The sequence below is a fragment of the Cebus imitator genome, unplaced genomic scaffold (assembly GCF_001604975.1).
Source record: "Cebus imitator isolate Cc_AM_T3 unplaced genomic scaffold, Cebus_imitator-1.0 Scaffold291, whole genome shotgun sequence".
In the NCBI taxonomy this organism is placed as follows: Eukaryota; Metazoa; Chordata; class Mammalia; order Primates; family Cebidae; genus Cebus; species Cebus imitator.
Genome location: NW_016107606.1, coordinates 2,919,008 through 2,935,881, shown reverse-complemented (window position 1 = coordinate 2,935,881; position 16,874 = coordinate 2,919,008). Strand labels below are relative to the sequence as shown.

Here is a 16,874-nt window from a genome sequence, read left to right as displayed (position 1 = left end):
CTGCACTGTATATCCTTATAATAACCTGTCACAAATAGTATATATTTCTGAAAAAAAAAATGGTACTTATTAGGATTAAGTAATTTAACGTATCTGATTAGCTGCTACTACTCCTGAATGTACAAATAGTGATATACACACCTTTAACATCACCATACACATTTAAGTTTTTGCAAGAGGTCCTTGCCTGAACACAATGTTCATTCGTCTTTTCAACAAAGAGTAATATCTGCAGTAATATAGAACAGATAACCAATGTTTTAAGAAAAGATATTTATTATTTACACCACTGAAATTAGTCCTGTAAGAACAATACACACCATGTTTCTTTAAAAGGATCAATTCCTTTCAAATACAAGAACTGTATAAAGCAATATTGTCAACACAAAACAGTGGTCACATTACGTTATCTGCAGGCTTAAGCATTGCAAATAATATATTTTTTTAATCTTATGGCTAGGTATTTTTACTGAAACTGTGTTAGCACTTAGACAAGATATAGCTGGAACAGAACAAAAACTTTTTGTTCATGCTTTTTAGGGATCAATCAGTGATATGTCCCTTTTAAAAATTTATTGCCTTTAACTGCTATTACGACAATGGTTTTAGGCAGATTCTACTTAGCCACTGAAAAGAGATTCGATTCATTCTTGTTCCTTAGTTTTTATTCTTCAGTCTTCGGTTTCTCATACTAGGACACAGCAGTATCAGAGATTGATACTTTCCAGCTTTACTTGAACATGTATACACATACAGGCCTAACTGAGACCATTCAGAATTTAGAAATTTAACTAGTGGCATACAGAAGAGCAATTGTGTCTATGACAAAGGAATAAAAAATTCTTGGTAATTTTAAGCATAACAAACTAGGTTCTTTATTTAAAAACTTTTTTTTTCTTTTTGGTTTTAAAGGGAAAAGCACTAGTTTCAACATGGGTTTGGTCTTTGATTTTAGTCAGACAGTAACATAATGAGACAAAAATACAAAACATAACTTGTTTCCAAAGTCACAAAATGACATTGTTGAGTATACATTTTCTCCACTTTGTGTGTGTGTTGAGGGGACAAGGAAGGAATCAGTAACCAACCCTGGAGAAAATATTTTTCAAGAGTAACAGAATATTCATATAGGGAACAAAAGCATTTTTTTTTTAGCATATTGCTATAATCTCAAAAAAATATAAAATTAAATTTACAAAAAACTGGAAGACCAAGTATATGCAATATGGTATTTGCTTCAGTGTCCAGCACTTTCATAATGATTTCTAGCATAAAAGCAAGAAGTTCCTGGATCTTAAGTATCTTCAATAATTGCCAGTATAACTTAAAACTACTGTCCTTGCTTCTTTGAGAGATATCTGCAAGAAATAAAATAAAGATGTCAAAGCTGTATCATGATAAATTCATGAAGTTAACCTAACTTCCCTCCCAAAGGAGATTATTCTAATGACAAAACATTTCAAGATAAGTACTGTTAATAATCACTTACATCTACTGATTATGTGCATACACAGTTCTAAGTACATGTATTAATTCATTTAGTCCTCACAAGAGCTCTGAGGAGTTTCCATTAGTATTATTCCTATTTTACAGGCACAAAGAGGTTAAGCAATTTGCCCAAATTCACACAGCTAGAAAATGGAAGAGCCTAGATTCAAAACAAGGCTCCAGAGGTTGTACTCATTAGCTATCATTCCATACTGCCTTACTTCCAATGTGAAAGTAACTGTATTAACTAGTATCCTAGCTTCCAAATATAGCTGAAACTCCATAAAGATCTTCTTTTTCTTACATCAAGATAGTGGGCAAAAGATGCTAAAGGTCTTTGATCAAGTGTGTAAAGGATATAAGACATTAATTTACTAAGCAAACAAATATTTTTCATATTAGTAGACATCTACCACTAAATTAAAAGCAATCTCAATTTCTCACATTTACAAAGTACTAAAATTGGTGGTGTGGGGTTGGGGACAGAGTTCTTAAAACTGGCAAACGTGGACATGTTTTGATGGTACAATTTGCTTACTTCATGACACTGCACTAAGCATTTGCTATCTCCATGACTCAGTTACATCATCTGCAATTTAAAGATGGGGATAAAAATGTCTGCTTTATCTTCCTATTAGGATTATAGACTCTTAGAAGACTTGTGTCAAAGTGGTCTGAAAAGTCAAAAGTGGAATCCGAAAAGCCAAAGTGTTATTATTACAGTTTCTTTTATATATATATATATATATATATATATATATATATATATATACATATATATATATATACACTCATACACATACACACATATAAAATATACTTCGTTTTTTTATTTATTTTTTATTTTTTTATTGCATTTTAGGTTTGGGGGTACATGTGAAGAACACGTAAGATTGTTGCATAGGTACACACATGGCAGTGTGGTTTGCTGCCTTCCTCCCCATCACCTATATCTGGCCTTTCTCCCCATGTTATCCCTCCCCAACTACACAGTCTCTTTTGATGATGTATTACTGGAACCAGGTCCTTAAAGACCTAATTCCCCCCAAAATGCTTGTAATACATAGTAATATCTTCCACTTCTCCAGGGGCTTTTCCCTGTCTCAAAACCTTGATGTTTATATGCAATGTCTATATAGATTTGTGGATATGTTTGAGCTTAGAAAAAAGACTGAAAGATGGCCGGGAGCGGTGGCTCACGCCTGTAATCCCAGCACTTTGGGAGGCCGAGGCGGGTGGATCACGAGGTCAAGAGATCGAGACCATCTTGGTCAACATTGTGAAACCCCGTCTCTACTAAAAATACAAAAAATTAGCTGGGCATGGTGGCGTGTGCCTGTAATCCCAGCTACTCAGGAGGCTGAGGCAGGAGAATTGCCTGAACCCAGGAGGCGGAGGTTGCGGTGAGCCAAGATCGCGCCATTGCACTCCAGCCTGGGTAACAAGAGTGAAACTCCGTCTCAAAAAAAAAAAAAAAAAAAAAATGACTGAAAGACTAATATACCAAGATGGTAACAGTGGTTGTCTTTAAAAAGGAAAATTATGAGTAATTGTTTTTTTCAGTGGGATAAGGTTTTCTAATTTTTTTGCTACACCCAAGTTACTTGTAATTTTTAACACTATTTGTAAATTTTTACATGTGTTTTATTTTATCCTGACATTACATTAAGTATGAGAGGAAGGATTACATTCCCATGTGGTTCATAAAGGAGTAGCCTACCTAACGTCACAAAATAATTTACAGGCAGCATCCCAAACATATGCTAGTCTCTCAAGTTCTCTCTTCTACAAGTATTAAAGAGCTTACAAGAGATGTGTTTATGAACAAGTTAGAGGTTAAGATGAAAGGGGAAAATACTTTCAAGGGGTAGATCGCTGAATGAGAAAATGTTTTTAGAAGTCATCTATTTTAAATAAAAATTAAAAATATATATATGTATATATATATATACATATACTGGGTTCACTGATGAAAAATGATAATTTTTTCATCACTGATGTAAAGAGAAAATAAATAAGCAATTAACACTTACCTTTCCCAATATTTGTGATTTAGATCCAAAAAGTCATCTAATTTTGCTATCTCCTTGAGGTACTGAGTTAATTTTAAAAGTTCTTTGTCTTTATCTCGATTTAGGTGAGCTTTCATGAAAGGCCTTATCTATTAGGAAACAAACATTACTCAACACATCACAATTACGGTAAGGAAAACTAACAAAGCTGCACTATCATTTCAATTAGAGTTAATGAGACTAAAATATCACCAAGAACATAATACTAAAAATGATTTTATATTAGCCTAAGTAGAAAGTCATGTATAATATTTATTATGCAAATTGCAAGCTTTCCCACCTATTTTACCTAACTTTATCTTTTCAGTCTGAACCTAAGAACATCAGCTTTCTTACAGCACTTTAATCCCTACATATAGCTACTCTATTTTGCAAAACTAATTAGCCTTTCCCACCTCCTATCATTCTAGTTGCTTCTTACTAATAAATTTCATTCATGTTATTTTATTAATATTTAACCAAATACCAGCTTGATCTAACAGGAGAGTGAGATAAATTTTCACAATGATGATTTTTATTTTATTATTGTTATATTAAATTTTTATATAGCTGAGATATCGTTATACATTTATATAACCTGTTTCCTTCTATATTTTATCATAAGCATTTTTCTTTATTGTTAAATTCTCCATTAAAATCATGTTTAATTATGCAAGAGTTTTCCATAAAAAGAACTGTCATATTTTCCAAAGGTTTAAGGCTGACCTATTTTACTATGAAAAACAGTTTAAAAAGGATTACTTCAAACCATGCAAGTCAGAATAACAGACCGAGGTGGGGGGCTGCAATTAGTAAAGAAAGTCATATCTTGACTTGAGTGGCGGTGCTATGCATGCACATGTTTATATGCAGTCTTTAGATCTGTGCATACATCTGTGCTTAGAAAAGTCTAGAGGACTATAAATCAAGATGGTAATAGTGTTTATCTTTGGAGAGGAAAATCATGAGTAATTTTTTTTTAGTGGAATAAAATGTTTTACAATAATTATCTCTACAATTTATTAAACTATAAATTTATGCACTTTTCCTTATTTTATAGCTTCAATAAAGAATTTTGCTTTTTTGTAGCAGTCATCTGCTCAATATCTTTATACAACTCAAAATAGTCTTTCAATAATTTTAAATTAACTTTAGATAATAAGATATGGCTAAGATTTACTTCAAAATATTAAGGAGACAAAAGTAGGGTATAGAGCAAACATGAATTAATAAGCTAACTTAAAACTGAATGATACACCACTTGGGGGTTTGTTAAGCAATTCTATATAGTACTTTTTATATCTGAATTTTTCTGTTATCTTTTTTTTAAAAAACCATACATATTCCTAAAGCACACATGTAAGGACTGATTTCATCATACTTAGCAAAGTATTAATATATCCTTTTGATCTGGAGAAAATTCAAATTGGTCATTAATTTTATACAGTGACACTGAAAAATGAATATTTAATCATTGTCACTTACTGAGAAGCAAGAAGGAGTGAGCTCAAAGGAGTCTACTATCATATCTACTAAGTGTAGGGAAGGTTTTAAGTATTTTCTACATACTTTTCTTCTGTCAATGGAAAAATAGCACCAGTCTGAAATGGACAGAAGAAAATTTTCCCACCTGTTCCACTCTCATCAGAACAGCTTGGTGCCAGTGACCTCCACACTGCTAGCTGCTTCCCACACTGCTTGAAGGGCACCAGTCAGAGCTGTCAAAGGGAGTCTGCTCAGAAATCAGCATTTGTGGGAGATCCCACTTCTCTGCTGTAGTGCAGCAATGCTGTTTCACAGCAGCAGTGAATGAAGGGGATGAAGACAACACCATACAGGGCCTTGCTTAGGCCCTAAGGATGGGAGTAAACAGAGGCACGATAAGAAGATGTAGTGAAATGAGCTTCTGCACAATCCTGGGCAATAAGGTAATGTTTTAAAGTATTCCTTCATTCACTTCCTAAAGACTAAACGGCAACAAATTAACTTTTAAACAATTAATATATAATGTACCATAGTGTCCAAATTTGAACAGTAGGAAATTACAGGGTTGGTGGCTAGTAAGATTTTCAACCCAAGGCTCGGCTAAGTTATTTTTACTTTCCAAACATTTGCTCTTAAGCACTATTAAACAACAACACTAAAATATTCCAATGACTCTGGTTCTAAAATTTAAAATAAACAAATTAAGGGTGAAAATCTATTCACCTAATTGACTTCACTTGCTCCATTATAGCCATTGTTTACTGCACATTTTTCAAAATTGATCTAAGTGATCACTAGAAGGACAAGCAACCATCCTTTTTTCTCAGGTCAAGGAAGCACTTTTAGAAATTGAAAATTGCCTAGATTGGCTGAATTCTCCTATATCATAATTTCCTTGAATGGATAACAAGAAGTGGAGTTTTCAGCCCATAAGCTGCTTTATCCATGACCAATATTCACATTGTTTTAGTATAATACTAAATTCATATTCACAGTACCTTTCATATATTTCAGACCTTATGACTGACAAGCTTGTGTTTAAATAGAAGTTAACAATTTAAGAAATAAGCAGTCTTATTTTTAAGATCTACATGAAATCTTTGAGATTTCTACCAAGCGCATTATGAAGGCATGGTAACAAAACACAGTATTTAAGAATATTTCTCCATTGTAGAACTGTTTCTGGGCTGGCACAGTGGCTCACGCCTGTAATCTCAGCTCTTTGGAAGGCTGAGACAGGCGTATCACTTGAGCTCAAGAGTTCGAGACCAACCTAGGCAATGTAACAAAACCTTGTCTCTACCAAAAATACAAAAACTAGCCAGGTGTGGTGGTGTGCACCTGTAGTCCCAGTACTTGGGAGGCTAATACGTGAGGATCACTGGAGCAACAGAAGTCAAGGGTGCAATGAGCCGTGATCATGCCACTGCACTGCAGCCTGGGTGACAGAGCAAGACCCTGTTTCAAGAAACAAACAGCAAAAAACCCCAGGTGTTTCCATGCCAATGTGGGCAGATTCTTAATCTTAACCTTTAATCTTAATCTCAACCTTTAATCTTTAACCTTTAAAGAGGTTTTCACGAAGTGCTATCTTGGATAGAGTAATTTCATTAAAAAGAGGTTTTCAATAAAAGACACACAAGGACCACCTGTGGAGTGTCTAAATATACCTCTGGAATTAGAATTTGGGGGATAGGAACATATATATTTTTAGGAATTCCTTCTGTGGGTCTACTGAGTAGAGTCTTTTAAAAATCCTACTATAAAGTAACATGAAGAACTAGACATTTACAATAACATCTCTCTCTGCATCAAGAGATGAATAGAGCTCAAATCTTGGTTAGGAAAACAAAGTTTCTTTTAAACAAAGATGAAGCTAATGATTGTATTTTTTTTTTAAAAGCTAAAGGTCTCCTCAAAAATTATTCCTTGACCATCATGAGGGCTCACCCCCTTGCAAGAACAGGTAATAACTATTAGTTTTACAGACAATTAGGTTTACACCAATCACATTTCTTCTCAAGACTCAAGAATACATTTTTGTACCTTACACCTGGTGAAGTACATGTAAGAAAAGAACTTCTCCCCAAGCCTTAAACAGAAACCATTAAGGACAACCTAACCACTTTTCTTTCAAGTCAACACTTTTTATACTTGTGGCAATTCACTACCTAGATTAGCATTCTGCCCCTAAAATATCCTCATTGTACACCCACAAAAAATCAACAATCTGTAAGAAAGGTTTAAAAAATGTACTTGAGGTTTTTCTGTCTTGTCTTTAAAACCACTAAGAATCCAGCTAATAGAAAACTTCAGGACTGATAGCAAAAATATCTCAGTGTCAGGGCTGCCACTTCAGATGGAGACTCCATATGCAATAGTACCATAGTATACAGCTATCTTTTCCATTTTCATATTGTACCAACATGTAACCAACTACGGGTACCAGAAACTTTTAAGTTTCAAATTTTACTCTTACCAATTTTACACTCTCAGCAGGATGAAATGTCACATAAGATTGCACGCAATTGCATGCTACGATTGTCACTGACCTTGGAATAAAGTCACTAGAATCTAACCCAAATTCTGTCATTAGCCAGTTACATACACAATCTTGGGCAAGACAGGAACTTCCTCAACTTCAGACTGCTTCTGAAGTTAAGAAGGTAGGCAAGATGCCTGTGGTTCCTTCTGGCTCTGGCATTTTCAAACTCTTAAGATCTATACTTGCCCTCTAGGAATTTTCAACAACCTCTTTAGTTTCAGTTTAAAAACAAAAAACAAAGTACCCTTACTAGCATTTCTCAAGCTAGCCAGAATGTTTAAAATGCCAAGATTTATATACCTAAAAAATCTACTAACGATTTGACTTTCGATGCTTAAAAGTGGGAAGCCCATGTTGCTCTCTGTTGGGAAGCCCATGTTGCTCCCACAGAGCTAATTAAAGATAAAACATTTGGATGAACTGGATAACTACAGACATCAATGCAAAAAAGATAAAGTTCAGTTTTTATATAAATTGTTCTTAAACTTTTCTTGCCTGTGAAAAAAGAATACAGTACTTCCTAAAATGTATGAAATTCAACAGTGCTTACTACAAAAGTTCTACCACTCAGTCCAGATTACGTGAGCACACGACAAGTAAAAGTATGTCTTACCTTTAGTCCATTCTGTGGGTTCATTAGAAAATTTCTCCCTATGTCATCAAACATAATGGTGTTTTTCTTGCTGTAAAACTCCGAAAACTTTCCCCATATAACACCAAGAGGCTTTACCTTAGAATAAAAGTTTAGATTTAACTCAAATTTTATCAATATTTCATCCTGTCTTAAAAGCAGAGATACTGCACACTGCCCTGCAGAACAATGCCAAAGCGTTCCTTTCCTCCTGTAAGACAGGTGTGAAGTAATCATTAAATGCAACCCACTTTAGAGCACAATGCATTTTGCAGTGTTCAAACTTCTGAAAGGTTTGTTCATGTCCAACCAAACTAAATCCATTAAATACATTATAAAACTTTCCATAATTTTAACATAAAGATTTTGGGTAAAAGTAAATAATTATTTAATTTTTAGAAGTCCAAAGTAATTGTTTAGATGTCTGCTATACAGTCACATGACTTCCTTGGTTCACATATCCCTCTCAAAACTTGGGAGTCACATGGAGTCTGCCTTCAAAACTAGAACATCCTAGTGAAAGAAAATGTATTTGGCTTTTTCAATTGATAATTTAAATATTTTATAGAGGAGAAATTCATTTTGTCTTTAACTCAGTGGCACAGGTGCATAATTTCTAGGGAATTTGCTTGCTTAACTTTGGAAGTACCGTATTTTACAAATTCTTACTCTTATTTCTGAATTCTTAAACTGAAGCTTCAAAGAGACAATTTTTTATGTAGTCATATCTGTTGGTATTTGTGTAAAGTCTCTGTAAGACCACACAGGAAATAACACTGATTGCCTACAGGGAGAATAAGTGGCTAGGCACCAGGTGAAAGATGACTTTTCATTATGTACTTTACTTTTTAAGTCATGTGAATGTATTACACATTCAGAAAATGTTTTAGAAAATTACTTTTGCTGAACAGAAACTTTATGATATGCGAATAGAATGTAATAATAAATATATTCGATTAAGTGGTAATTAATAAATAGTGATAAAGGCTGTCACTTAAAAGTTTTTTTCCTCTTATAATTTGATTTGGAGAAAGCTTTTTCCTTCCTATTGTCCTGCCTGTTACCAAAAATGTTAATGAAATATTTTAATTTACTAAAATTTTGCTTTCTTGATTTTTTTTTGCTGCTGATCTTGTTTAATATTAAAACAGACCACCCCCCCCACACACACAAAATGAAGACAAATATATAGGAATACAATAAGCCATATTTTGGGGACTTTTAGCTAACAAAAGCCTCAAGAAATATGACAACAGAGGTTAACTTTTTATGACATCCGGAATAAAAATCCTACATCCTCTTAAAAAAAGTGCTGTCATTTGGTAATTAGGTCAAGCACCATATGTTCCCCAAAACACGGTCTACTTTGTTATGATTTAGAAAAGTAATATTGCTAACTACAGAAAAACTTGAAAATACATAAAAGCACAAAGAAACATTTTAAATCATCAATAATCCAGTCAGTACCAAGGATAACAACTCAATATTCTGCTATATTGCCTCTAGGCATTTTTATAAACAAGAGCAGCCTCAAAGAGAGTTGACAGGTTTTTTTGTTAACCTAAGGGGAATCCTGAACCAAACAAAGGTTAAAAACTATTTTGTAATGGCATACAACACTGCTCTCTAAAATACTTTCACTTAAACATGTTATGAAAATTTCTAAATCATTACATATCCTACTACATCAAATGACAAGCCGCACTCCCTTATATACATAACAATAATGTATATATCCAATTCCTTATTGCTGGATATTGAGGATTATTTTTATTCCTTTAATTTTTCACTGTTAAAAACATGATGTTTAACATTTCCCTATTTTTTTTTTTTTGAGACAGAGTCTCAGTATTATTTTACTTCAGTATATAATAAATTATCTTTTTCTCCCGACACATGCAGTATTTTCTTTACAGAACCAGTTCCCATGCCCGTAAATCATCCTATTTATGGTTTTGATGGTCTTACTACTGTCTACTCTTAAGGTTTCCTAGCAACCTAAGTTCTCCTCAATTCCTCTTAGCGTGGGTGCTTTTATTTTATTTTTACTTTATTATTATTATATTTTTTTGAGATGGAGTCTCGCTGTTGCCCAGGCTGGAGTGAAGTAGCACGATCTTGGCTCACTGCAACCTCCACCCCCCGGGTTCGAGCAATTCTCCTGCTTCAGCCTCCCTAGGAGCTGGGATTACAGTCGTGCACTATCCAGCTGGGCTAGTAGTTTGGGTGCTTTCAAAGAGTATGGACTGTATCTCACTCATCTCTTTATTCCCAAAAGTGCCTATCTCAGGGCCTTCCAGACAGTAGGTACGTAATAATATGAGTAGTTACTTGACAACTAAAATAACTTGTTAGCTCAATCCTTTTCTGAGTGTTGTTCCTATTTTCTAGCATCACCCCAAAGTACATGCATCGTGATGCATCTGCTTTTATTACCAGTTTCATACAGGGCAGGGTGAGTGTTTTCATTTGTTTCCAGCCTCTTCCTTGATAATATTCAGTATTTTTCTCACTTACTCTGCCTAGCAACATTGTGCTGTCATCAACACAGGTCAATTACCCACAATCACAAGTTCCTTTCTTGACAGTCCTGCTTCAAGATCCTTAATTTTATCATTAAAATTAAAATATTTTAACTTTAAATACATTTTCCCATGTCAAAACTCAACCACTTTGTTATTCACTCAGATTAACCTCTACACTCTTTCTTTAATTTACTCCATCAGCATAAACATAAAAAGTATCCTGGAAAATAATCATGTCATTAAATAAAAGTAAAATGACTTCTTACATCTATTAATCCTCTCCTTGGAGTATGCACTGTTATCATAGCAGCACTATCCAACATGAAGGTAATCTTATAATTTGCATTTGTGCTTACTCCCAGCTCCTATAAACACAAATATTCATGATGTTAAAACACAATAATGCGGAAAATTTTAGATTTTCTGAATATTCTAGCTGCCATTTCTCGTAATGCCAACTTTCTACACCACTGGCCACTACCTCTTGCTAACCAACTAGCAACTATTTTAGTTTCACTTAGCTAAGTCAATAAATTTTCCAAGGAAAATAAACTACAAACAGATTGCTTCCTAAATTACCATTTTAGGAGAACACTGCCTCTTTTAAGTATTATACACATCGGAGCAAAAGAAGGAAAATAAAGTATTACTGTAAAATGAGGAAGAATGTGAGGGAGGGAACAAGCTTAGTTATACTTTTTCTTAAAAAAGACTTAGGGATTCAGTACAATCCACTTATTAAACACACTTTAAACACACCTCTACTCCCAGTAATGGCATTTATCTGTCTACTAAATGCCCTTCAATAAGAATAAAATTATTTCAGTTCTAGAACTTTTAACAAGACAAATGCAGTTTCAAAATATTTTTAAATGGATTGCTTTCTAACACTTACTTTCATTTTAGCTTCAATCCACTTCATATTTGTTGCAGCTAAAACATGAGGAATGATAATACAATAAATATGAAAAGCTTGAATTTCTTTTAAAAAATTCTGTATAAATAAGTTTTCTGAGCAAAACTAAAGTTTAAATGCATCACAATTAACAGTCCCTAGCATATTTACGATAATTTTCTTTTAAATATTGATAGAAGTTAACTTATTTCAGTGTGTCTTCAAGACAAAATAAATTTTAAACAACTCTTATCTATGAGATACAGGTAACCCATGCTCAAAACAACTCTGAACCTAGGAAATTTATAAATCAAGGCCTAATCTCCCTTTTTAAACCAGCCCTGACATTCTATCAATTCCAAACTTAAACTTGGGTGCCTGGATCACTTTTTTCCATGTTCCTACTTCCAGGCAATGTGCAGGTATACAAAGTGTCAATATAAGCATATTCTTAAAAGTTTATGTTGAAAACCGGCTACTTAGGTTCAATAAAAATCTGCATTTTGTCAGTCTCAGTAAATTGAAGCTCACTGAATCTAGTAGTTTGTAACAAGAAATCTGAGACAAATTCATAAAGTATATCAGCATCATGTAGCTGCTGAGACATTAACCAGCTTCATGATTATTGATACTAAAATCCTCATCTTTATGTGCTCTTCTGGTTTACTGCACTAAATTATACAGGTATAACCAAGTAAAATGTTTAAAAGGAGGAAAAGCAATTTAGTTATTTGAAGTGTCTGTGTGTATAATTTTCAAAAGCAAAAGAGGAACGTGAATTCTCACAATAAAAAATCTTTAGTATGCACATATACAAAAAACAGAAAAATCACCTTACATACAAAACTGGTCAGTTGAGCTAAAATTTTAAATACTGTTGTATCTCTGATGAAAACAATCATAAGACAGAAAAAAAATTTAATTCAGTGCTTGTTTTGTATCTGTAATTATCAGATTAAAAACAAAAAGACTCACAAAACAGCTAATAAGTTTCTAATTACTAAGTAACTATATGTCAAACATGTTACTAGTTGCTATATTGATACTTCTATTCCTAAAACCTGTAATATGTTATTTAGTTATCTTAATTTCTCAGATAAGAAAACTAAGGCTTCGAGACATTAAGTGACCTACCCAGTGTCACACCAGAGCCAGAATTGAAATCCTAGTCTATCTAGTTCCAAAGCGAAGTATGCTTTTTAATGAACTACCACAAAATATCATAGTTGGTAAAAATAACTTAAATATATGATTGTAAAAGTTCTCTAATTTTCTAAGTCTAGTTTAATAACATTTAGAGGATAAACTTTTTTCTCAAATATCTTAGATGTCAAAGTTGCTAAATAAAAATTTGTTACCAGCAAGCTTTCTTCACCTTATCTTACTAAACCAGAAAATTGTATCATATTTTGACTATAATTTTAATCCTAATAGCTATGAACTCACATAGAACTCACATATCACAAACAATGGAAGTACTCTGATTACAAGGAAAAATATAAAATGAATTTACAGACTATAACTACATAGTTTCTCTCAAAGACCTAGTACAATTAAATGTAGCACCTTTACTTGATGGGACTTTATTTAATTCAGTCAGGATAACTATTCTCTGCTTATGACATTGCCAAACGGCAACTTTAAATATTTCTGGGGAGGAGGGATGTAAATCAATGCATTGCTTCATTTTTCAAGAAAATCTTGCTACCAAAAAATGTTAATTGAACTGAATAATGTGCTTAGTATTACAGTAGATTTAATTCTTGAAGCAAACTCAGTAACTTATCACAGACCTGTACGTTCCTGAAATGGTCCATAGACCACAATTTGAATGTCATTGCTTTACTCCATATATTATTATTTCCTTAAGTAATTCAAGTTGCCTTCATTTCTAGAGAACTATTTCACTGTGATTTATTTTTAAACACCTTTCTCCAAGTATTTTAAAACTGGAGTCAGGAAAAAAGGAGAAAACAAAAATATTCCAAAGCATCAAGAACTCCACAGCAAACATCAGAAGGAAAGCCTGGGCACGTTGGCTCATGCCTGTAATGCCAGCACTCTGGGAAGCCAAGGCAGGAGGATCACTTGAGCCCAGGAGTTCAAGGCCAGCCTGAGTAACACAGCAAGACCCTAAAGTTATGTTCCTAGTTTAAAAAAAAAAGAATCAGAAGGAAAAACTTCTAATCAAGGTGAGGTCATTGGGAAAATGAGCCATTTTTATTCTTATACTATAATGTACTCATGTCCTATACTTAAATTAACTATCTCACTGGTATTTGGCAAATATATGTTTAAGTTTATATTGTGATACATGCTTCATTTTAGAAATCTCCTAAAAAATGAAAACTATTTCATATTTAAACACAACTCATTTTAAGTCACATTTTATACAGCACAATAATATAAGGAACAACCTTATTTCCACAGAAATCTAAACAAAAAAAATACAGCTTACACCAAATAACAATGTCATAATCTTCATATGCAGATGTTAGAAATTCATGAAGATATGGCCGCATTAATTCTACCCCAGTCTCTGCACAAGACCTGTGGTCTAAAAGAAAATTGATCATAAATAATTATTAGTTTACTATAATGAACAAGTATCTGATACCAATTATTATAAAATGTAATATATTATGAAATGCAATATAAACATTCCATTGCAAACTGCTTTAGAATGAATTACACTGGCTGACAAAAAGATGTCTTTCAAAATATATAATTTAAAATCCTTAAGATCCAATTTTAGTTGATCAATTTTGTTCAATTTGCAAAAAGCAATACTGAAAATTCAGGCTTAAGTAGTAAACTGTAAATTTTTTTCTCACGTAGTCTCTGAAGTTTAGATGTTATTTTATAATAATGAAAAACAAACTATGTCCACTTATACTCACCTTTAGTCATCTACCTTGCAGATATAATCACATTTCTTCAAAATGATAGGGCCAATTAATTAAATGTTTTAAAACTGTACATTAACTTATATTTTAGGTTTAGGATTAGAAATAAATTCCAATATCAGAAGTTAACTATTTCTTGCCAACATCAGACATAAAAGGAACATCTTTCTTTTTCAATGAAAATAAAACATTTTTTTTTTCCTTGAAACAAGGTCTCCCTCTGTCACCCAGGCTGGAGTGCAGTGGCATGATCATAGCTCACTGAAGCCTTAATCTGTGCTCAAGTGATTCTCCCACCTCAGCCTCCTAAAGTAGCTGAGACTAGGTGCATACCACCACATCTGGCTAATACTTTTAGTTTTTAGTAGAGATGAGGTCTTGCTATGTTGCCCAGATTGATTTCCAGCTCCTGAGTTCAAGTGATCTTCCTACCTCAGCCTTCCAAAGTGCTGGGATACAGATGTGAGCCACCACACCTGGCCTACATAAGAAATTTTAAATTAAAGAATCTGCTTGAATATAATTAAACAAGAAACCAAGGATAAAATATCAAAAATGATTTTAATATTCCTCATAAAAAATTAATTATAATCAACAGGGAATAACACGGTTAAATGATGATGCATCCATAAACTAGAATATTGTCTGGCCTACAATATATATAAATAATTTATGAAATAAATAATATTTCACTGAGAAGATGTTCAATCTGTTATTAAATAAAAGAATAAGAGGAGATACAACCAATCTAGAAGATATATATCGAATTATTAAGAGTGGTCATCTTTGGGTATTAGGATTAGAGATGACTTTTGTTTGCTTATTGGCATTTTCTACTATGAGTGATTTACTTTTGTAATAAAAGTTTTCATGTATTTAAGGAGAACCACGAGTTGCTAAGAAAAAAAAAAAGGAAAAAAAAAGTTGTGGGTAACAAAAGATGAAAAGCATTATTAACTGACTTACCAAACAGTGTATAATCAACATCTAATACCAAAAGCTTTTTCCCTTCCCTGGGAGGATTCAAAATTTCCACTTTGTACTCTTTGACTCTGCGAGAAATTTTCAGTAGGTTTTCTTCTCTAAAGGAAAAAATACACTTAGATAAAATATTCACTTTTTCTCACATGACAATCAATTACTTCTAAAGCGAAAAGCACTTACCTATTTTCTACTTCAACTACTTCATCTTCAATATCAAAGTCATTAACAACATCATCATTGTCAGGGGGTGGGCCTAAGACGTCTTCCTATTAAGATGGAAAAAGTTTTGTTTTACCACAATATCCTTAACATAACAAATACATGCATAGCACAAAAATCAAATGAGAGATACAATTTGAGTTCCAGAGTCTTTTAAGCCCACACTGGAAAATTTCCACAATTAATAATTTGTTATGTCTCCCGGGCAGATTCACCATGTTAAATTTGACTATTTGCGCTACTACTATACTTACACAGTTAATTCCACATTCACAATGCACGTTTTATTTTTTTTATTGATTGCCAGACTGACAATTTTACCACAATTAAAACTATGATACAACAGTGTAGTATAAATCATAGTATCTTCAAACGGACAAATGGTAACAAAAAGTAAACATTTACCAAGCTCTCCTCACGAGTTCCCATCATCATGATTTTAGTATTTGGTTTCAGTTTGAGAGCTCCAAGCTTAACATCATTTTCTGCAGGTTTGCCTACAATACAAGCAAATGACTGTTTTCTCAGTAAAGTTCAGGTGCTGATTTCACTATTCCATTATACAAAACCCTAACATTAAAAGGTCTGGTACAGATGTCACAGCAATTTTTGTCATTTCTGTTTTTCCTACATTAACAAATTGTTTCTACTAAATTAGTCGTATGTAAGACACTGAGAAGACAAAATTAATACAAGGGTTATTTTCTTCCAAATTCTATCTTAGATGAACACCTTTGTTCAACTACCTAAACAAAATTAATTCATGTTTTATTCTGTTGTTCAAGATGAATATTACTGTTTTCCAGGAAGAGTGCCTAAGAAAATCATAGATCTACTAGTATTGAAAACTCACTCTTCAATGATACGATAATACAAAAACGCCATAAGAAAATCCCTTTTAAACTGGATATGAAAGCTGCCTATAATTTTTAAATGTCATCTTTACTTTAGAAACAGAAAAGATAGGCCGGGCGCGGTGGCTCACACCTGTAATCCCAGCACTTTGGGAGGCCGAGGCGGGTGGATCACGAGGTCAAGAGATCGAGACCATCCTGGTCAACATGGTGAAACCCCGTCTCTACTAAAAATACAAAAAATTAGCTGGGCATGGTGGCACGTGCCTGTAATCCCAGCTACTCAGGAGG

At 33.3% G+C, this 16,874-nt stretch overlaps 1 protein-coding gene across 1 annotated transcript in view; it reads right to left on the bottom strand.

The window, feature by feature from the left end:
* Positions 1 to 256: 256 nt before the first annotated feature.
* The window catches only part of UBLCP1 (ubiquitin like domain containing CTD phosphatase 1), a 23,713-nt gene continuing 7,095 nt past the window's right edge, over positions 257 to 16,874 (bottom strand). Inside the window, exons 3-11 of the mRNA XM_037729067.1 lie at positions 16,135 to 16,226; positions 15,691 to 15,776; positions 15,493 to 15,608; positions 14,079 to 14,177; positions 11,621 to 11,658; positions 10,992 to 11,090; positions 8,183 to 8,299; positions 3,522 to 3,649; positions 257 to 1,358 (exon numbers count right to left, since the gene is read on the bottom strand). Of these exons, the coding sequence (XP_037584995.1) occupies positions 1,331 to 1,358; positions 3,522 to 3,649; positions 8,183 to 8,299; positions 10,992 to 11,090; positions 11,621 to 11,658; positions 14,079 to 14,177; positions 15,493 to 15,608; positions 15,691 to 15,776; positions 16,135 to 16,226 (803 nt within the window). The 3' untranslated portion in view covers positions 257 to 1,330. The remainder of the gene's footprint in view (positions 1,359 to 3,521; positions 3,650 to 8,182; positions 8,300 to 10,991; positions 11,091 to 11,620; positions 11,659 to 14,078; positions 14,178 to 15,492; positions 15,609 to 15,690; positions 15,777 to 16,134; positions 16,227 to 16,874) is intronic.